The 23,521-nt window shown below is 31.0% G+C and overlaps 2 protein-coding genes across 2 annotated transcripts; both read left to right on the top strand.

Moving 5' to 3' along the window:
• The first annotated feature begins 2,895 nt into the window (after window positions 1-2,895).
• Window positions 2,896-8,851, top strand: LOC132736612 (neuronal acetylcholine receptor subunit beta-4-like). The gene is made up of 4 exons (XM_060723775.1): window positions 2,896-3,257; window positions 6,692-6,933; window positions 7,165-7,262; window positions 7,683-8,851. Exons 1-4 carry the CDS (start codon window positions 3,242-3,244, stop codon window positions 8,479-8,481), a joined length of 1,155 nt encoding a protein of 384 aa, XP_060579758.1. The 5' UTR covers window positions 2,896-3,241; the 3' UTR covers window positions 8,482-8,851.
• Window positions 8,852-15,224: 6,373 nt separating this feature from the next.
• Window positions 15,225-18,720, top strand: LOC132736614 (neuronal acetylcholine receptor subunit beta-4-like). The gene is made up of 4 exons (XM_060723776.1): window positions 15,225-15,472; window positions 17,023-17,263; window positions 17,432-17,529; window positions 17,925-18,720. The coding sequence occupies exons 1-4, from the start codon at window positions 15,225-15,227 to the stop codon at window positions 18,718-18,720; spliced, it is 1,383 nt and encodes a 460-aa protein (XP_060579759.1).
• Window positions 18,721-23,521: the final 4,801 nt, after the last annotated feature.

Below are 23,521 nucleotides of genomic sequence, written 5' to 3'. Positions count from 1 at the left end.
GGCTTAATGTCACTTTAACATTCGCCGTATGAAATTTAATGTGATTAGAACATTTAAAAAATTTAACTTACATGAGCACATTGTCATAAACGTGTTATTGTTCGGTATTTCTCTTTTATATATTTATGTTTATTTTATCTCTTCTTTTTTTATTTCGATAAACAATTTTCCAATACGTATTTCGTTATTTTCTGTTCATTTTTTGTTTATACACTTCGTTTATAAAATTATCTGTTTATGACTGTTTATTCAATTTTAATGCCACAATGTTGGCATATAGTTAGGTTATACTGCTTGAAGCTTGTTATATTGTAGGTACCAAAATAGGCTATCTAGCCAAACATATAAAATTTGACTGTTTTTGTTTTTATTTGTAGCGACGATTTTATAATTGCAAAATTCCATGCGCACATTATGTAAATTATTTTCAACCGCCTGTATTTAGCCAGAATTTAAAACACGAAATATGTAGCTTATTTTTCTCAAACAAAGTGGAATTTGAATGTCATTATTCAAGCATCGAAACAGATTTACAAAAGGTTTAAATACGAAAAGATAACATAACACAATATATAATATTTTCTGAACTTATTATTAAAAATATTAAGAATAAAAAAGAATAAATAATGGAAACTATTTTATAATAATTATACATTTGTTTTTGTATTAAAGATTATATTATCATACTATCTCTCCCCGGCCGTATGTTTATGGCAAATGTTAAGTTTATCTTGAAAGACAAACCATATGGTTAGTCAAAATAGTAGTGCAATTGTACATCTGAAACACTTTCCTTTGCCAAGTTTTGACAATCTTCCTTTTGCAATAATTCAAAACTGAAAGCATTGAATGAAAATCGTTCGTTAACTGAAATTGAAGCATTGAATCTATCATTTTTTTATTCACAAAAAAATCTGTTCTTGCTCCCTTAAAATATTTTTTTTTAATTTTTAAAAATTAATTCATGTTCTGTTATAGTTTCGAAAAATGAAAAAAAATAGTCATTGACCAATTATTTGAACTATCCTCAGCTTTATTGCATTTTTGCAATACATTAAGTTATAGTGCTTTCGTATTTTGTGTGGAAGTCAAAATACCAGTTTGTTTACACTTTGCTAATTTTATAACAAATTATTTCAAAATACATACTACATTCTTTGAGTGATGTTTTTGTTACATGCTCAAATACCTTTATTTAGATGTTATATAAACTCATTATAATTGTTCTTTAAAACACTAAAATATGTATTTATTTTAAGACAGAAAATGCCTTTATATTTTAAAACATTGAAATTATAAAATTTGTGAGGTTCAGACTTTGTAAGCTGCATAACGCTCAATAGATAAACAAATTAATGCATACTTTAAAAGTAAACATTATATTATAATACAGGGTATGAAGACAAAATAAGTTAAAGGTTAATTTTGTTACATTAAGTCATATATTAAAGAGACATGATGCATATTTCTTCTTGTCAAGTACAGATTTATTAGCTTTTATATATCAAAAGGTTGATAATTACAATGACGATTCAACAATAAATGATAATGGCAAATATTTACGATAAATATTTACAGCATAATGCCGCTGTAGTTATCTGTATTAGAGATATATCTTTTTAAAAAAGGTGGTAGTTTAAGGAGCTGCAATTTGTGTCATATATGAAGTTTCCTTTCACCATAATAGAAGTATTTCGGGGTACATTTCTAGTTATGTTGTTGATAACTTTTAAACATTGAAAATGTTGGCAAATTTCGTATGTTTAGAGGTAGATTGTTCCACTCAGGTATGGCAGTTGGGGAAAAAATATAATGTAGTTGATATACCGCTTTTGTCATTTGAGTTCCTTAAGTTGTAGCCTGTGTTTGTGGGATCAGGTATTGGTGAAGGCAGGTGCTACATTGTATGTCGTATTTAATTTTGTAAAACAAAATAAGTCTATGATTATGACGTCTCTGCTCTAATGTTTCCAAACTGATTTCATTTTTAAGATTATTTATAGAAACCAGCCTCGTTACACCCGATTATATTCTAGCACACTCGTTTTGTATTCTATCTAAAAGACCAAATTCTTATTGAAATGCATTTCCTAATTCGTCGTCAGCATATTCGAGACTTGGTCTTATACACGACGTATTAATTATTTCTAAAGATTACATCTAATATAAATTTTAATTTTTTCATTTCGTTTCCATGCTTAATCACTAATATATCTAATATGTGAATGCTATTGGCAATTGTTAGATAAGAAAAAACACAAGTGTTTATGGTCAGTTACATCAGGTATATTTTGGTTAATTTTGATTTATCATTTGGAGTGGTTGGTGTTAACTGTTTCATTTTCTGGAGATGATAAGTGATTTTGCCTTACCTAGATTAAAGGTGACAGGCAATTTGTCTACCAACGTTATTTTTTGAATATCTGATTATAATTGTTGAGCTGCAGTTTTTGGGATTTTAATGACAAGTCAGAGACTTGTATCATCAGATTCCGGAAAACTCCAACGTATCTGTTGAAAAGTTGTAGATGCACTCGTTTATCTTTTTTTTTAGATCGTTTTAGTCAATAAATTAGTCACAAGTTATAATAAACACAATCTCTGCCTGGTTTATTTACGCGTAAGCTTTACGAAAAGACATAACGTAAAAATGATTATTTTAAAACAAAAAGAAATGTTTTGCCAAACTATGAATAAGACATACCATTATGTGATCAGTGATTCAGAAATCCTGGAAAAAAAAGAAACATTTTTTTTTCTGTCATGTTTGATACGTAGCTATACACATGCATACTTGTATTTAAATATCAATATATTGAAAGGGCAATTCGTAGTTACTCCTATTTTATAAATTTTAAGAGCTTCGTATTAAATATATCTGCTGTTTGTTAATTAAACTTAAGCGACACATATTTACTTCATGATTGATTAAAGAATATCTGGAAAGCCTAAAGTTATTCTCCTGCGTATATCTCTTATATCAATTGATTCCAGTCTGCATTGAAGGACGTATGGTATATCTCTACTGTTAGATAATAGTCTGGAAAATATATCTGAGTGAACATGTTTTACAGAATCGCGTTCCTGTTTACATTGATATTCTTTAATAACCTCGTTACGATCTTTGGCCAGGCCGTGCCAGTCCTTTTTGATTGGGAATCAAACGAACTTGCTGTCATAGCCGACGATAAAGAAAGCGATCATGTTGGAACAGATCTAGATGGGATGAAAGCATTATTTAATGCAACTCTGTCGGAGTAAGAATGTTACCTACTTAAATTACACACCTTTGCAACTGTTCTTCAAATCAGGTTTGCAATAAACGGTCATATTATTCTGCTAAGGTAGGTGGTTGTATGTTCAATTACTTCATATAACTTATATCAACATTTTTAATAATTTAAGATGTAGTTTGACATGGCTTGATGCTATAATAGTGTTTATCTTTTATGTTTAATGATATTAAAATCTTTATTTTGAAAGATGTAAATTTCAAAAATGCACAAATATTCCGCGTGCACATTGAAACAAAACTTTTCTCTCGATATATCAAAGTTGTCTCTTCATTTATAGTGCTTTTTGTCTACTGACAGCTTATAGTTAATTAGCCTTGTCAAGGAGGGAATAAAGAAAAAGTTTATTTTATTCTTTTTGTGTGATGCACAGGTACGAGAATGCTGCTTCATGAGTGTACATTTTAAAAACAATACTAAGCTCTGCCTGGATAGACCGGGGCTCTGCCTGGGTCAACCGGGGCTCCTCCGGCGTCATCCGGGAACCACCGGGGAAGCACCGGCATGAACCGTAGCTTCACCTGGGCTCTGCCTGGATGGTCCGGAGCGCATCCTGAGTTGTTAGTTGGGAATTACCGTAGTGCGGGGTAGGTGTGACCGCAACAATAATTACACCCCGGTTCTTCCCGGATCATCCCAGTAACTTATCGGGTGGTCCTTGGCTCTGCCTGGAATAAGTGAGACCGTAGCTTTAACTATTTTCCGTTCATTTAACAACAGAATAGCTAAGGGAGTCATCACATTATTACTTAAATAATCATAATAATAATAAGAAGAAGAAGAAGTTTGGGATACTTTACTTTAAAATTGAATAGATTGAATTGAAACACGAAGTGGTCATGTGGAATCCCAAAGATTTGTCGGGGACGAATTATGTAACAATCCCTATTACTCAAATATGGATACTAAGCTTTGGGACAGGTTAAAGTATAGTAGTACGAATTTACAAAAATAAATTGGTCAGACTCGGCGCAGCCGCGTACCAACTTAATTAAGTAAATACATACTAATAAATTTTAACCAGCTTTACAGTTTACCGAACATGATCCAGCAAATTGTAAAGTAGATAACAGAAATGATGATGATGATAAGGTATACACCTGGGTACAAAACGAAAAATAAAAAAAATGTTGCAGACACGGTTTGATTGAGCCTGTTTATGGTAATATAGATCTAACATACATGTAATTAGAAGACATCACTAATCCTAATGTGCTAATGATAGATAAAGTGAAATACTAGTTTATCATACTTTTTTGCGCTGACATTATTAAATGAGATAACATATGTTAAATGGTGTAAACTGTATTTAAGTCCTTTAAACCGGTAATATCATATTTACTTGATTTGTATGTATATTTAAGTAATAAAAAAATCAGAATAAATTATTTATTTCCCGACAAAAGTGTTTTTTTAATACATGTTAGTCAATTTGGACTGATAGTTTTTTCTTGTCAGACTTTTCTAACCCTCCACTTTTACAAAGAGTGTGTAAGCACATACATACTAGTACTGGACATTTCAGGGGTAAAAACTAGAACAACCATATTTATATGCACGTATCTGCGGTGAAAACATTATGGTATATTTATTGTCCCCCGCCTTTTCGAAGAAAAAAAGGGAGATATAGAAGTAGGCTCCGTACGTCTGTCTGTCCGTCTGTCCGTCCGTCACACTTTCGTTTCCGGTCCATGACTTTGTCATTTATGAAAGGAATTTGAAATAACTTGGCACAAATGTTTATTATAATAAGACGATGTGTCATGCACAACAACCAGACCCCTACCTCCAGGGTCAAGGTCGCACTTGCTCATTCAAGGTCAACATTGACTTTTTGAGGGTATATGTCGTGTCTGGTCCATAACTTTCTTATCTATGAAGGGATTTTGTAAATATACATGCCATATTTGCTCGCCATAATTAGACGATGTGTCATGCGCAAAAAACAGTCACCTACCTTCAAGGTCAAGGTCACACTTGGAGGTCGAATATTATCATAGTCTGTTACAGGGTATATTTCGTGTCCGGTCCATAACTTTTTCATAGATCAAAGGATTTTGAAGATACTTCGCACAAATAGTCACTATAATAAGAGGATGTGTCATGCGCAACACATGCATCCCTACCTCCAAGGTCAAGGTCACACTTAGAGGTAAAAAATTAACATAGTCTGTTATAAGGTATATTTTGTGTCGGATCTAGAACTTCTTCATAAATCAAGGGATTTTGAAATAACTTGGCACAAATGTTCACAATAATAAGACGATATGTCAAGTACAACACCTGCACCCCTACCTCCAAGGTCAAGGTCACATTTAGAGGTCGAAAGTTAACAGAGTCTGTTAGTTGGTATATTTTGTGTCCCGTCCATTACTTCTTCATAGATTAAGGGATTTTGAAAATACTTGGCACAAATTATAGTCACAATGATTAGATGATATGTCATGGGTAACATCTGTGTCCCTACCTCCAAGGTCAAGGTCACACGTAGAGGTCAAAGATTTACATAGTCTGTAATAGGGTATATTTTGTGTCAAATCTATAACATCGTCATAGTTCAAGGGATTTTAAAAATACTTGGCACAAATAGTCTCAATAATAAGACGTTATGTCATGCACAACATCTGCTCCCTTACCTCCAAGGTCAAGGTCACACTTAGAGGTCAAAGTTTAACATGATAATTTTTTTAAATTCCGTGTTTCATTTTATTTTTTTTAATAAATTTATTGTTGTATTTATCATAATTTTAGACTGAATGTTCTGAGATCCATACCTCAATCTTTTGAAATAGCACAATTTTATGCTTCATATAAAACTTCCCGAGGCGGAGGACGTTGTATTAAATTGTGTTTTATATTGGCAAAAATTTCAAAAATAAATAAGAATAAAATGACAAAATAAAAACAAACAACAAACTCGCATACCGTCATTTTCCACAGTTATTTCGCAGAATTGAAGCTCAAAAAATCACACGCCTGATTGAAAGCGAATCATTAATGGTACTCAACATGTGTCTTGAATGTGTGTGATGAAAACAACAGGATAAATCCCAACACTTACTTTCGTATTTATGCATTAAATGTTGAAAAAATATTCAGATGAATACAAAATTAAAAATCAGGAGAAAGGAAACAAGTATATTTTGATAATATTTTGAATGATGAAAGAATAACTTAAGAACTTAAATATTATACATGGAACATTTTTACACGATTCAATGTTCATTTAACACTTTACTTTTAAGATAAAACAGATAAAAACAAATCACACCATTTTTTTCAAATTCACAGGAAGGTCAGAAATAAGGCTTAAAACGTTAGCGTTTTTTTATAAAAACGTTTTAATCAAAAATGATTTATTTCAATATTTTTTTTATTACTTTATTTCTTTTTCACAGCTATGACACAAGAATCCGGCCACGAATTGACCAATCCCTTGTTGTTAATGTTAACACTACCTTCGTGCCACAGAGTGTTCTGCATTTTGATACATCCGAGCAGAAATTCTCTGTCCTTTTGTTACTTCAGGATTGAATGGAAAGACGAAGTGATGACGTGGAATCCCGAAGACTTTGCTGGGACGAATTATGTAAAAGTTCCTATTACTGAAATATGGACACCGAGCCTAATTATACTAAATGTATTATAACAACTTTGTCGTGTTTATGTGCTAATATAGAAGGTTTGGTTCAATAGGGAATTATCAGTTTCTGATTATACTGACATATGTTAAGAAGAAACCTAATGGTAATTATATAGAAATTGACAGGACTTGCAAAATCATAACATGTTTTTATTTCTTTTTATTTCTTTACAATCCATCTCGATACTAGCAAATTCTTCAGACTATTACTGAATGTTTTTTTTATAGGCCTTTGACGGTGACGGTGTTGTTGGCAGTGCTAAAACAGACATTGCTAAAATCTGGTCTGACGGTTCTGTTCAGTGGGTACCAGAAAGTATATACAGGTATCTAAATTAGTACATTTTATAAGATTTCTCGAACACACCTGATATAACGAGGACTTTTAGATTACTCGAATACATCTACTATTACGATGACTTGATTTACCATATTCAATTCAGTTACATAAATGAACATATATGATAAAAATCAAATGATATTTATAAGGTTATGTCTTAGGATTGTATGTGCATGTTACATATACAATCCTGATATCGTGATTGGGTGTAATCAGTGTCAAAAGGGAATTTCTTTTATTAAATATGCAAATAAATGTGTACTTTATTTTAATGACATAAATAATGATGACGAAATTTGAAATAAAAATTAAATTTATTTCTAAATAACGAGGGATGTATACTAACGATTACAAACGATAAATAACCACCAATTAGTTTGATTATATAAAAAATATCTCTTTTTAGCGTGGTTTGCAATGTGAACATCAAGTTATATCCGTTTGATCACCAAGTCTGCACAGTTACATATTACGTATCTGATGAGACTATAACAACCGTTATGCTAGACCATCCTTATAGCGTCACTCTTGACGAATACACGGAGAATTCAGCGTGGAAAATAACCAGTCTCAGCAAGAGGAAGTACCTTCTGTATAACACGTACCACATTGACATAGAATTCCAGCTACAGAGACGACCTAACTTTGCAACATTTACTTTGATTATGCCTCTCCTGATGTTAGCCTTTCTAAATATCTGCGTGTTCCTTGTTCCAGTTGGGTCTGGGGAGAAAGGTTCTTTCGCAATTACCATATTCCTTTCTTACGGTATTTTCGTTACAATCATAAGTAACACTCTACCGGACAACTCCCTTCAAATTTCTTACTTTATACTTTTCATCATCGTCCTGCTCTTTATGAGCGTTCTTTCCGTCGTGTACACCATCATACAAGCCAAACTTATGTCAAGTATGGGTGACAAAGAATGCAGCATCAAATGTTTTCAACCTAGAAAACCCGTGATAATGATACCGACACCTTTTGATCCAACAAAAGGATATACGGATGACGAGAATGATCCAGCAGATTGTAAACCAGTCAGCAGAAATGACGAAGATGATGAGATATATACATGGGCAATGTTTCTGGAGAAACTCGACGTAATTCTCTTCATCATCTTCTTTGCTCTGGTACTCTTAGCAACGTCTGCTTTCTTCAGTCTGATGCTTCAAAGAGTAAGCGAGGATAAGTTCAGTAAAATATAGGTGTCATAGACCATCTATATAGAATGTATGATAAGATGTACATAACAAAATGTACACAATTTGAGAACCAATGTTAAATTTTATCTGAATAGTTGTTTAACAGTGTGTGTGTTGTTGTTTTTAGATTGACATGAATATATGAATCATAATGAGTAACTTAACATGGACGGCATAAAACAATTGAAAAAGTTACAATAAGACAATAACATTAAGCAGTCATGATCACGTGTATGTGACCTATTACTGATTTTATTGTTTGTTTTTATTTACGTTAGTCTTCAAGGCTACGGCCACTTCAAATCATTTTCACTTAGAATACTTCAGAGGATGACCTGTTAAAACTTACTGCATAATTATGAATAAAACATTCGGATATATAATCGTTTGAACAACACATGTTTGTTATGGCTTTGCATGTCATTAGATATTTATATGTTTATTTGTTTCTCTTTTGTTAATATATTATTCAATTTAAATAGTTATAGTTATTGCATTATTGTTTTCCTGTTTATTTATCAGTTTGATTATTTATCGTCTTATACACTAACTTTGTTTATTAAATGATTTAAACGTATTGTTTTTGTTCTTTCAATTTTACTGTCCTATGTTTAGCATATAGTCTATAATATTTGTAGTACGTTAAATTGTGGTGTCCAAAATGCACATCTATCAAATAGATTTAACATTTGACTTCTCTTGTTTTAATTTGTTGTGATATTTGATATTTGTGTATAACTTCGAAATTTCTAAAACAAACAGTGTATTCATCCTACAGGTGAATTTTAATGTTTAATCGAATTCGAAATGATTTACAAAAGATTCAAATGAGAAATCAACATAGCACAACATAGCATATTTTCAAATTTCACATTTGGAAAAGAAACACTCACAAAAAATATAATTAAATAAAATTAAATAATAATAATGATTAATCAAAAGAGAGTGCAACTGAAAATCTGCGACCTTCTGTGCCGGGTTTTGACAATACTAATTTACAATAATTCAAAGTTTAAAGCATTGAAAAATGTATATTACTAAAGTCGGTCATTTTCTGTATCTATAGAAATACAAATGTGTTAATATTTCATTATGAAACTAATTCGCATAATAATATCCTCTTATTCACTTAAAGACATGTTATGCTACAGAAATGCATTTTTTATTATTTCTTTAAATCTTTATTTTTGATGTTTTATAATTGCCATTGACCAATTGCCTTAACTATATTTTGCTTTTAGGCATTACAAACAGTTATAGCGATATAGTTTTTTGTGTGAAAATCAAAAAAATAAATTATAGATTGTTTACACTTTGCTACTGTTATGACCAATTAGTTCAGATTCAGTGAAAAATTGCTATTAAGATATTGGTACGGATCAGCTATGGAAAGCTGCATTACACACACTAGATAAAAACAAAAACATGTACTTACTTTTAAAATCTTTTACACGTGTTTCAACAAAAGTAAACAGTAGATTATAGTACAAGTTACAAATCTATATTTAGTTATATTAATGTATACATTAATACTGTTACAGTAGCACTTCAAGTTTATGAAACCGACGGACTGAGACATGCTTTTAAATTTAATACATTTAATTTCAGTAGACACTTTTAGTAATCGTGCATTTTAACATACAATTGCAATACATTTTAAGTATTTAAAATATTAACAAGATTTATATTCACACAAACAGCATAACAACTGTTTATTGTGGCAATCACTAGAATAAACAAATTACACAGCAGGTTAATTCTAAAAATACAACTCTCTAGTCCATTCTATTAACTATAAAAAGCATAGGTAAATAATTAAGGTTTACATTATAGATATCTATGTTTGAGAAATATTTTAATAAATATTTATCGCGTTTGAGTGTTTGTCTGTAGTCTGTGTTACATTTTACACTTGTTTAAAAACATAGAAAGATCTTACTGTGTATGTGATGTGTTTAATACTTAATTATAACTAAAAACAAATCATAAGAAACCATAGAAAACAAACAAATACAAACAGAAAATATTATATTTCAGTTAAGCAAATGAAAATACTCTTTTTTCTTAAACACAACAAAGCTTGTTTTTAAGATACAACAAAAGGTAGTCTTGTTTTTTATGGAGCTATTGTTCTTACATGAATTGTGTATGTGACTAGACACATATTTTTGAAAGTGAGGTACGGGTAACTTTTACGGCTGCCACACAGCACTTGACACCTGCTGTTGTGTAAGTTTGTAAGTTTTCATCGTATCAATATAACTTTTAAATTGTGTTGAGCGGTCATTTACGGGAAAATGTACTTCCGTGTTTTATTTGTCATACATCTGTTATAATTACATTTTAACATTTTTATCTTTATTTATCTATCTAGATATTTCACTTTAATGTATACTTGCTTCGTATATACCCAAAGGCATCGTCTTAAAAGCAAAATACATTTCATATGAAACTTAATTTCAAAAATACCCGCAAATGTGCTCATCATATAAGTATGACACATAATAGCCATTCGATGAAAGTAAAAGAATTCTTCGTGTGCGTGCCAAAATGAGAAAACAACGGGCGCAACAAAACAAATGAGAATTTAGAAGCCTGTGTATCACAGATAAGATGTCAACAGACAAATGATTAATACAGGCGGCATATCCTTAAGGTGAATTAAAATACTGAATTCAAGTGAGAAATACTAGAAAACCCCAACCATAACAACAACAACGAAAAAAGAGTTATTTTTCAGCCATAGCGGAAAACGCAAAGAGATATATCAAGAAACGAAAAACAAATTTTAAATCAAAACAGAGAAAAAATATTAAAGTGCAAAAACATTCGAATTAGTCACCACTGTTGGGTGTATGTGTAGAAATAAAAAAAAAATACACACGGAATATCAGACATCACACATTATCAATACCATTATAAAATCATATCAATAGTTGCGACCATTGGCTCAAAACGTAATCCAATGCGCCGTATTTAAATTATAATTACGACTTATAAGACTTTAGGTTTACCCTCTGTCCGTCTGTCCGTCCGTCTGTCTGTCAGTCGGTCCGTCCACAAAACTGGATCCCGCGATAACGCAAAAAGTACTGAAAATATTTTTATGAAACTTGATATATATATAAATAGATGGCAGTATGGAGATTATGCACGTGTGTTTGTTTTCTTTCAATGTTGAAAATTCGGGTTGCTATGGCAACAAATAGTCTGAAAATATGGCAAATTTAACACATAAACTAGATCCAGTGATAACTCAAAAAGTACTGAAAATATTTTTATGAAACTTGAAATATGGGTAGCTGGTAGTCTTGAGATTATGCACATTTTTTTCTTTTCTTTTTCTTTTCTGGTTGCTATGGCAACTAAAAGCCTGAATTTCAAGATTTCTGATTTAAATTTTTCAGCTTTTTCACTATAAGTTCTTTATTTCTGAAGGTGTTTACTTCAAACTTTAAATATAAGTTTATGGTCATCAACTACATCATATGTGACAAGGTTTACAACTCTAGCACAAAAATTATTAGTATTACTTCCCATGAACTTAAAATGTTTATGAAAAAAATGTTGTCTTTTTTAAATAACTTCTTTATTTCCTAATGTATCTACTTCAAACTTCATAGATATGTTTCTTATTATCACTCAACATTTTTGAAAAGGTTAAATACACTAGCAAGACTATTTCCAGATTTATGTCTCCCTTGAACTTAGATTTTTTTTTCGAGAAATTGGTATTTTTCACTCCAACTTCTTCATTCCTTATAGGATTTACTTTAAAATCCCACATCGTAATAATATGACAAGGTTGTATAAACATAATTTCCTTACTAGACAGGGAAACTTAACAAATTACTGTGATATAAACAAACTTAGAACTCAAAAGATTTAAGTTCATTCATGTCATTCATTCACTGGGGCAAAATTTGGAAAAAGGGGGGCAATTTTGGCCCGTCCCAGAATGTTTGGGTTTGGGGTTTCTAAACCCGGTAGGTGGATTATGGGGGTTTGGGGTTAGCAATACTCATGAAAAATTCTTGTTTAATAAAAAAAATTAAATTGAAAGTTTTTTTAAAAGATTTTGAATCAGTTTTCCAAAAGAGACGTGATTAATAAAGTTTTCAATGTAGAATGGCATTCAACTCAGACTGTGCAATTTCTATTACACTTAGCCTGCAATATTTTTAATTTGGACGTAAGGTTTCCAAGTTTAACCATAGGATTTCAACAAATTTAAATAAAAGTCACCAAATACGTTTACTTATAGTATTGCAGTTATTATTATTTTTATTATATTTGACATTGCTATAGTCATTTTTTGTTCACATTATATATATGTCAAGACTTTATTGAGGCATATATTCTTTTGAGTGACATTTCTACTTTTCCATTTTTTTCACATAATTATTGCCACCAAGTACTCAAATGCATATTTGCGGGATTTTGTGTAAAAGATTCTATTTTGCTTGGTTTTTACATTAAACATTTCTTAGTCTAGCAGCGAACCTTTCTAATCATAAAGTGCCCTGGTGAATAATGCCGGGGATTTGACGTTAGATGATTGCTTACAACATTCAGGCTCTTCGGTCATTTTCAACACTGTTCTGTGTGCAGCTCATAACATTCCTAGGGAATTGCCACCAAACTGTGAAATAGCTATTATTATCAAGCGTTTTTCGAATATTTGTGGGGGCTTTATGATTTAAGGTATTAGGACCCTAATGGGCACTATCAGGATCTAAAAAAAACATTCAAATGAAAAATGTTTTCCCATTAATTTTTGGTAAGAAACAAATAGTACCATTCAGCTTACAATCCAAATAAGCAAAATTATGGTTTCTACATAAAATTTATGAAATCTGTATAAAAATGTTACCCTACCCAACCCATTTTTACCATGTGTCTGACCATTTTTCTACTTAGGGAGCCTAATTTAAAAAAATCTTAAAATTTACCCAAATGAGTGCCTGTTTTCAAAGTTTCCCTAAATTTTTTAAAAAAGTATATTAGTTGATCTTGTAAAATATGAAATACTTTTATCGTCTAGTTTTGATTATCTTACACTTTAGAAATATCAGGTACCATATTTATTACTAGATTTAGCATAATTTAGCCAATAAATACCTATATAAATTAAAAAATCAAAATCAAACACTTTTTTCTTTCCAAATGGGACATGAGAGATACATAAATAATGTTAAAAGAAAAAAAGAAAGAAAAAAAAAGTTGACCCTTCTGGGGATTGAACCCATGGCCATCATTTTCAATTTTTCAATGCGCCTATTTGAATACTCTTCAAAGCGGAGGTAATGCACTAGGGTGTAATACCTTAATAAGTTTTGAGGAAATTATGGTCCTGACGCTTTATGTTTCTTTCATATTAAAGTGAATAGGAGAAGAATTCATTTCTTTTCTCAAGGTCACTGATATTTCTGAAAGGATGCTAAGCTTTGTAATTATTGACATAAACCTTTTTCGTGGATTATAAACCAATTTTTAGCTTATAATTTTACATATACAGTGGTAAATAAAGTGTGTTGCACAATGTTGAGTACAATACTGAATTATATTGGTCGAATACACAGCTGTCAAACCTTTATTGATCAAGGCACACGCCGAGTGTACTATAAGTATTGTTATTTTGTACAAGTCCAATAGAATCAGTATTGTATTCAACAATGAATAATGACTTTTTGTTTCTTTGTTCTCCTAGAACAAATTTGATAATGATTTTCTGAAGATTTAAACGACGCTATTGATAGTGATTTGAACTGAATGTTTTGGACTCGCAAAATAAAAACAAGGAATAAAATAGTAATACCATAGGGACTCTTTGACTAAACATACGTGTTATATTATAAAGAAATTGAATATGTTGCTTTCAAAACTTAAACACGTTTTTTTTTAAACTAACACACCTAAGACAAACCTACAATAAGTGAGATGAAGAAATAAGATAATATACTTTCTAAATATAACGTCTGGAGATTTTTTGTTGAAAACATGCATTTATTTTAGTTCGAGTGCGTTTGCAGAAAAATGTAGCTTGGTATTTATTTGACAATAAATAACATTTTACACATAATATGCAATCTGGAAAAAAATCAATTAATCTGTTGGACAGATTTAGATGCAATTGCATAAATTTTGTTTTCTTTTATGTCAATAAAATTAGGTTACTTCTCAAGTTATAATAAACAAATCTTCGCAAAGTTAATTTGTCGGGTAAGTTATACGTAAAGAAATATAATAAGATTATTCTATTACAAGAACGCTTGTTTAACAACAAGCCTCAAAGTTTACTTTTGGGTTGGATATTAGGCAACACAGAGTATAAAAAGGCATGACAAACAAAAGAAATGAAGTCATATGCAGAATTAAAACTGTTTTGAAAGCTTGTTTTCCTTCATGTTTGATACGTGCGCATATTGATACGAATGCATAATTGCATCTTAGTAAATATATAATCTCATAAATATTGAAAGACAGTCCGAAGTTACTCTTTTTTTAATAACTTTACGAAAGTTTGAGTCCCGTGCTGTTTTTACGATGAAACATCGCTGACCAATATTTACTTAATGATTGATTAAAATATCTAGTAAGTACAAATATTGATATAGTCTCCTGCGTATATCTCATATATTATCAGTCCAGGCTTCATAAAGGACATACGGTATATCTCTACGGTCCAGTAATAGTCTGGCAATTTGCTCTGAGAAAAAAAACTTTGAATAGTAGAATTGGTGAAAATGTTTTACATAATCTCGTTCGTGTATAAAGTGATTTTATTTAATAACCTCGTGACGATCAGCAGCCCCCAAGTCTTTGTTACTGTGGGACCACCTACTACGTTCGAGACATTTTTTATTACTGTGGGGCCACCTGTTAAAAAAACTACGTTCGGCACAGCAGCATCGCAAGCCATTGATAAAGAAAGTGATCATGTTGGATCAGATCTAGATGGGATGAAATCATTATTTAACGCAACTCTGTCGGAGTAAGAATGATTCTGCATTAACACACCTACTCAACGCATACACATTTGCCAGCATTGATTCTTCACGTCAAATCAGGTTTGAAATTAACGGTTCTACGATCTGCTTAAAACTTTGTTAAATCAAGGTAGGTGGTTGTGTTTATTGTTAATTCATATGCTTTTATCCAACAGATTAAGTTATATAAGCTGTAGTTTGGCCTAGCTGGCTGTTATTATATCAGGGAGTATTCTGTATTAAGGTACTACAATCGTTCTTGAAAGATGTAAATTTCAAAACCCCACAGCTATTCCACGTGTCTCTTTATACAAAACTGTTTCTTCAATTTATTAAAATTATGTCACCTCTATAATCAAATTTATCAAAATCAATACTTATATTTTCTACTGAAAGCTAAACGAAATTCTCAGTGTCAAAGAGGTAACACAGCAACAGTTTATTCCTTTTATCTGATTGCTGCAAGTATGCGAATGCTGCTTCATGAATGTGCCTTCAAAAAATCTACGCTTTCATGATTTTTATGAGTTTTGTCATTTTCCGATTATTACAATTTTTAATCAAACAAGAAAACGGTCATAAAGAATTGAAATTTATTCTCTAGAATCTAGTAGACTGTGAAAATAATATGTTGAAATTCGGTCCTTAGGCTTCTGACCGTTCCAAGAGGGTGACCCTCGTTTTTCCTCTGATGTATGTCTTGATGTTTTATTCTGTTTTGGTGACACTTTTGTTTGTGTTCCTTGTTGTTTTCTTGTCTACAGTAAGTATCTTCCTTTCCCCCTAGTTTCATTTTTTTAATTCACCCCTCCCTTCCCCCTAATCTTAAGTCCCCTTCTCCAGGGCCATTTTACTTTGTGGGCCTATTAATCAATGAAATAGTTGTTTTCTTTGATTTCCTTGTCGGTTACTATTATTTCTTTTTAAGTATTTAAAAGTATCATTTATGTGATTATCCTGTCCGTGCTCAGCCTTGCGCCCTGTCCTATTTTTGTTTGGGGTCCTCCAGGGCTCCTTGACACTGGTTCTTATTACTGGGTCGTTTGGGGGTTGCGTTCATTGAAAGTCGCCCCTTCTTGTTGATCTTGCTTATCATATTTTATAACTGAAACAAAATATATAAAAAAGAAAAAAAATGACCAGAAAATAAACACAACAACCTTGATTTTCTACAGTTTTTCTGCGGAAAGGAGCTCCGGAAATAACAAACCAGATTTGAAGCGAATCATAAATGGTACTCAACATGTGCGTAAAATTTGCGTAATTTTGGTATATTAACAAATCAACATGATAAATGACAACCCCTTATTTGCATAGCAATGATGTATTAAATGTTTCAAAAAAAATCTTATGTCTACACGTATTTTCAATGATTTTTATCTTTATGTTTTTGTTGATTTAGCAATTTACTAATCTTTACAATAAAATAGATAACGAAGTCATCAAATTATTATTTTATTAAAAGAGAAAAAAGAGAAAAAGAGAGAGAGAGAGAGAGAGAAATGTTGAGTTTATTTCAATACTTCTTTCAAACTACATAATTTTCTTTTCATAGCTATGACACAAGAATCCGGCCACGAATTGACCAATCCCATGTTGTAAATGTAAACACTACCTTCGTGCCGCAGAGTGTTCTGCATTTTGATACATCCGAGCAGAAATTTTCTGTCCTCGGTTACTTTAGGATTGAATGGAAAGACGAAGTGATCACATGGAATCCCGAAGACTTTGCGGGGACGAATTATGTAAAGGTCCCTATTACTGAAATATGGACACCTAGCTTAATCATACTTAAGGTATTTTATAAATTTTGTCGTGTTATGTGTACTCATTTTTAATCATTTATCCAATATGGCAGGCTCGGATAAGACTTGTTTTTTTAAAGTCAAGAAATGTGTTTATTTCTATACAATTCTCCATACTAGCAAATTCTTTAGATTGTCACTGAATGTTTTCTCATATAGGCCTTCGACGGTGACGGTGTTGTTGGAAATGCAAAAACAGACATTGCTAAAATCTGGTCTGACGGTTCTGTTCAATGGGTACCAGAAAGTATATACAGGTATAAAATTAGACTAATTTCTAGATTTGTCAAATACATCTTATATTACAAGAATTTGATGTAACATTTTCAATAAAATTAAATAGATATGTATATGAGGATAAACAAAATGAAATTGATATGATTATTTGAAAGTTTTTTATAGCTTGTAAATAACAAAATGCTTACATCTTGATTTCTTATTGATCAGTGTCAAAAAATCATTGTTTTCATTTAAAATGCAAAGTCATGCATACTGCATTCTAATGTCATTACAAATGGTGAAAAATGTGATAGGAAATAAACGTATTGTATAACAGTCGATACATACTAATTATTACACATGATAATTACCACTCCATGATTTTGATTAAATATAATTTATCCTATGTACATCATGTATTTATCTTTAATAGCGTAGTGTGCAATGTGAATATCAAGTTATATCCGTTCGATCACCAAGTCTGCACGGTTACATACTACGTATCTGATGAGACTATAACAACCGTTATGCTAGACCATCCTTATAGCGTCACACTGGACGAATACACGGAGAACTCAGCATGGAAAATAACCAGTCTCAGCAAGAGGAAGTACCTTCTGTATAACACGTACCATATTGACATAGAATTCCAACTACAGAGACGACCTAACTTTGCAACATTTACTTTGATTATGCCTCTCCTGATGTTGGCTTTTCTTAATATCTGCGTGTTTCTTGTTCCTGTTGGGTCTGGTGAGAAAGGTTCATTCGCAATTACCATATTCCTTTCTTACGGTATCTTCGTTACAATCGTAAGTGACACTCTACCGGACAATTCCCTTCAAATTTCCTACTTTCTTCTCTTTATCATCGTCATGCTCTTCATGAGCGTTCTTTCCGTCGTGTACACCATCATACAAGCCAAACTTATGTCAAGTATGGGTGACAAAGAATGCAGCATCAAATGTTTTCAGTTTCGAAAACCCGTCACAATGAAACCGACTTCTGTTGATCCAACTAAAGGACATACCGATGACGAGCTTGACGCAGCAGAGTGTAAGGTTGATAACACAAATGATGATGGCAAGATATACACCTGGGCAATGTTTCTGGAGAAACTTGACGTGATTCTCTTCATCATCTTCTTTGCTCTGGTACTCTTAGCAACGTCTGCTTTTTTCAGTCTGATGCTTCAGAGAGTAAGCGAGGATAAGTTCAGTCAAATATAAGTAGCGTCGAAAATTGTACAAAGGGATTTATAAGATATTAAGCTCGAAATTTGATACCGGTATGTGACACGTGTTTTGTCATGTTTTTACATTGATAATTGTTTTGCAGTGTTTCTTTTTATTGTTATTAGCAAATTTATTTATTAAATTACATAAGAACAATCTACCTTGTTTTTTTTATCCTAGTTTTAATTTGTAAAGATACCATAGTTCTTGACTATTGCTGTACTGCTAGTAAATTTTATGCAAACAAAAATATTTATTTTTAGGATAGACAGTGGATTCTGAGACATTAATGATATGTTAGAAATAGCTATACTTTACATAATATATACAATAATGTTCGAAAAATCTTTGAGAAAAGTGAACAAAAGGATTTTAGGTCTTTTCTCAAGAATAAAATTAAACGAATCCTTCTTAAATCCGAGCACAAACTTCAATTAAATTAAAGTTAGTGTACTGTTGAATCAGGTAACATTATTTTTTAGTTATTTTTAGAAGAACGTATATTTTTTGTGACATTTTAACTTGTCGCAAAACACACCAAACACAGATCCTTATTGGAATATGTAATGGTTAAATGAATTTTTATGCCGATTTCTGATAATCCACCCTGCTACGAAATGTAATTTTGGAGTTCCCCGTTTCGTTTCAATAAAATGGATATATTATCTTAAAGATCAAAATTGTCGTTTAGAATATTTTCTTGATAGGCTGTTGTTATGATCTAAAAAGTGCAAACATTAACATCAAGATCTTGGCTCAAAAATATGAAAAGACGCAAATTCATTGAAGTTAATAAAATTGAAATATTCTAACAAGATAATGGGAAAACAAAACGATTAAAGTGCTGGTTCTGTTGGCAACATGTGTAAAATTAGGTTTATAATATTGGTTACAATTCATTATATTAACATTTCGATATGGCTGTATAAAATGATCATTCTGATGATATTTACTTGAAATTCATACACTTATTAAATAATTTGACACTAATTTGAATTTAATTGAAAACTTTCGGAATACCTTTAAAAATATTCTAAAACGGTATGTGAACATTATCCTATAAACATATGTTTCTTGTTTAACCGTTCTCATTGCGAATTATTAGATATAAATAAAAACACAGTGGGATACTCCTCACAACGATCGACTTTAAGAAGGCTGGTAAACAATTTGTTAAGGATAAAATGAAAGAGATTCTAGTAATAAAGAAAATAAATGTAAATAAAGAAAACAACATTGAGACGTAAGAAGCTGTCAAACTATAAATTAAGCGTGTTTTAATAAATTTACTTTTTTAAAAATATATAACACCGAATGTTGACTTAACTGTGTTAGTAATGGATCCAATACCTAGGTGTAACAACAAAGACAAAACAGGTCCTAAAAGTAAATAATAGACAGAAACAACACAAACAGAGATGAATAAAAATGAAACATAATAATTATTTGAATTAAACATCACAGGAAAGGCTAAGTCATAATACTGTCTGTAAAGTACAAGGAATTGGAGCCCTGTTACTATTATGACGATGTTTTTCTTCAACAAATATAGGAGATTCATGATACAGGTGTCCATGTTAAAATGTAGACATATCTCAATAATCCTGAAAGAAATAAGAATATCTGTGATATCAACAAGACTGAGCATATTGTGAAATTATGGAATTAAATTGCCAGATAATACATAAAAAAGTGAAACTTTGGTAATCAATGCCATTGAAATTAGCAAAACATATAATAACAAGTTTTAAGATATTGTTAATGCGTTAAATATTTGTACCATGTTTTTAGTAGTGTCTTTCTGTCACATTTCTAATTTAACAAGTATAATTAGTTAACAATTCTACATATTTGAATAAAACAATATAACGTAACAATTTCTAAAAAATCAAAACGCTTTTATCAATAAAAATTCTTACTTTATGATATTTGTTGGAACATTAAGGTAGTCATACTGTATTGCTTTCCCGCCAAAAAATTCTAACAACAGTCAATATCGTAGTAAATTGGTTATTTCCGGAACATTTTTTTCTTCAAATATTGGGTATTTGATTATTTACAATCACTTATTCCTTATCGATATGTATTAAATTCAGGTTATAAATGGTTAAGATTTATTAAATACCGAAAAATTGTGTAAAATAGCGTTCCGAAAAAGACCGATTTGTTACGACATTGGCCGATGTTACATATTTTTTGGCGGGAAAGCATTACAGTAAGAATACCTTAACAATGAAAATTGGCCAAACTGCACATATTTTGCTTCACTTTTAAACATGAGTATAGCCGAGAAGTAATTGTCGTCAATATAACATGGAACTTTCTTTTATGTAATATTCATAATATTACTTACCGTAACAGTTATTTATCATCACATATTTCTTTATTATTGACACTTTATGCTTTGGGGTTCCTTATCCCGCGATGAACATAAGCCTGTTGTTTCATAATTATAAACAAAACCTGTTTATGAAAAGCATGATTCACTTTGCCAAGTTCGAGATAATTTGATTAGTTGAGAAAAATGAAAAGAGGGATAAAAATATTTTTGTCAAACTTAACCTGCCGATGACAGTGACCAAATGTTTTAACTTAGAGGTGTGTTTATATACAAAGAAGGGCATTAATTGGCAAAAAGTTTTTCTTTGACATTTGCCTGTGGAATAAAGCATTGCATTTTTTTAAAAATAAATTGAACAAGTAGTCTAAGTTTACAATGGATGACTGTTATTGTTAATGCGAAATTCCAAAAGAACGAAAGGTTTGCTAAGAAAGTAGAAAATGGGCAAATTCAGGGATGTCATATTATACTGAAAGGAAGAAAATCTGCGTAAAGAAAGCTTTGTCGCATTTTATCTGCTTACTTTTATATTTTATACGACATGCGTAGTTTTGCAAATATCTCAAGTATTCTGAATATAAAAATCATTAAAAAATATAGCAATACATGCATCATTATATATATCGACAAAACACAAACATTTCCTTCAATACTATAGTTTATGTTGTATCTCTTACGGAGGACTTGGAGAAAAAAAAACAACAGATAAAACATACTTTTCAGTGAAAATGTTTATTAAATTTGAAAAGTCATGTCGGTAAAGTCGTTTGCCCCAGTTTATTTCTCTCAGCGTGTTTTACTTTGAAATATAATGGCAAATGCTTCGGCCATTGATTTGCACTATTTACTTTTGCACAATAATTCTACGTTGCTTTTGCACACTTCTACGTTACTACTGCACAATTCTACGTTACTTTTGTTCAATTCTACGTTACTTTTGTACAATTCTACGTTACTTTGGCACACATATCTGTTACTATTGTACAATCCTATGAAACTTTGGCACACATCTACGTTACTATTGTACAATTCTACGTTACATTAGCACAAATCTATTTAACTATTGAACAATACTAAGTTTCTACTGCACAATTCTACGTAACTATTACATAATTATACGTTACTTTTGCACAGTTCTACGTTGCTATTGCACAGTTCTACGTTACTTACTATTCCAAATTCTGTGGTACTGTTGAACAATTCTACTTTTCCTTTGCATCATTCTACGTTGCGGGATATACCCGGGGTTATATTATGACCTAGTGGCATTCGAAGTGTCAACAGGGAAATATCTGAATATAATAAGTTGAATAGCAATTGTCAATATTTGTGAAATACCATGTTGTTTATCGGAACAGTATGATCAAATTTAGTCACAGCAGGTGGATTTTAAAATATGTTTAGTCTATTGATAAAATAAATACTTATGCCCATTAAAATAATGATAATTCGGTTCGGATAGGGCAACGCAATATTCTGAGTTACTTAAGAAAGTGTTTATGATACAGGATTGTTGAATTTGAAGGATGTGTTACTAGCTTATTTATACAATTGTCAATTTAGATAGAAAGGTGTATTTAAGTGTCAGCTTTACATCTATACAAATATGTTAACCACGGCATTATCATAAAATGCTTTTATTGGTAAATATATATCTTGAATCTTTGCCAGTTTTCAGTTCTTTTGTACTTTCAATATTATTAATTGTTAATATGATGTCGGATTTGAAAAGCAGTCTTAATTCAAATATACAAAGAACTATCCTGTACTTTTTATTTTAAAACTATCCTTAACATTTTATTCTATAATGGCAAGTACTATTATTTACAATTGATTTTAGAACAATCCTTTAATTGTATTTTAGAATGGCAAGAATTATCCGTTGCATGGAATTTCAGGATGGCCAATGAAATTTCAAATTTCAGTTTTAATTTTAAAAGAACAATGAAAAGTCTTCTTATATTCAGTTCTGCCTCATAAATTGTACATGACGTTAAATCAATTTTAGACCTTCGGCAGGAAAAAAAACTCAAGGCTTTAAACAGTCGATTTCTTATATTAACGTGAGCCTGTCCTAGCTGTAGTAGCAAACTTACTTTAATTGATATTCAATAAATACAATTAACTTATACTTACCGAATTATGTTTACAATTATACTTATATAATTATGTTGGTTTGCACAATATGGGGTAAGAAGACCTACATACTTTGAATGTATTTTTAAAAGAAACAAAATATTTGTTTCAGGTCAATACATTCTGTAGATTTTTTCAATTATGTTTAGGTTACACAACATAGGATAGTAAACTGTATTTATTTACTGCGAAGTCATGTAAGGTCAACGAATATAGATAAAAATGTATAACTAATTTAGCATTTATACAAGGTTTGTTCCAAAAGTTCGCTAAACACGTCTTTAAAATAAAATACAGATCGTCATAGTGATTTTAAAA

This window comes from Ruditapes philippinarum, unplaced genomic scaffold (assembly GCF_026571515.1).
Source record: "Ruditapes philippinarum isolate M1 unplaced genomic scaffold, ASM2657151v2 ctg12961_1_1_1_1, whole genome shotgun sequence".
Classification (NCBI taxonomy): Eukaryota; Metazoa; Mollusca; class Bivalvia; order Venerida; family Veneridae; genus Ruditapes; species Ruditapes philippinarum.
Note: the sequence above shows the minus strand (reverse complement) of the source record. Positions and strands in the feature narration are given on the sequence as shown.

Bases quoted from the DNA above. Each gene is read 5' to 3' on its own strand.
- LOC132736614 (XM_060723776.1), top strand. From the start codon at position 15,225: ATGTTTTACATAATCTCGTTCGTGTATAAAGTGATTTTATTTAATAAC. The intron at 15,473-17,022 runs GTAAGAATGATT...TTCTTTTCATAG, and splicing joins TTTAACGCAACTCTGTCGGA to CTATGACACAAGAATCCGGC. The intron at 17,264-17,431 runs GTATTTTATAAA...TTTCTCATATAG, and splicing joins CTAGCTTAATCATACTTAAG to GCCTTCGACGGTGACGGTGT.
- LOC132736612 (XM_060723775.1), top strand. The intron at 6,934-7,164 runs GTATTATAACAA...TTTTTTTTATAG, and splicing joins CGAGCCTAATTATACTAAAT to GCCTTTGACGGTGACGGTGT. The intron at 7,263-7,682 runs GTATCTAAATTA...ATCTCTTTTTAG, and splicing joins GTACCAGAAAGTATATACAG to CGTGGTTTGCAATGTGAACA.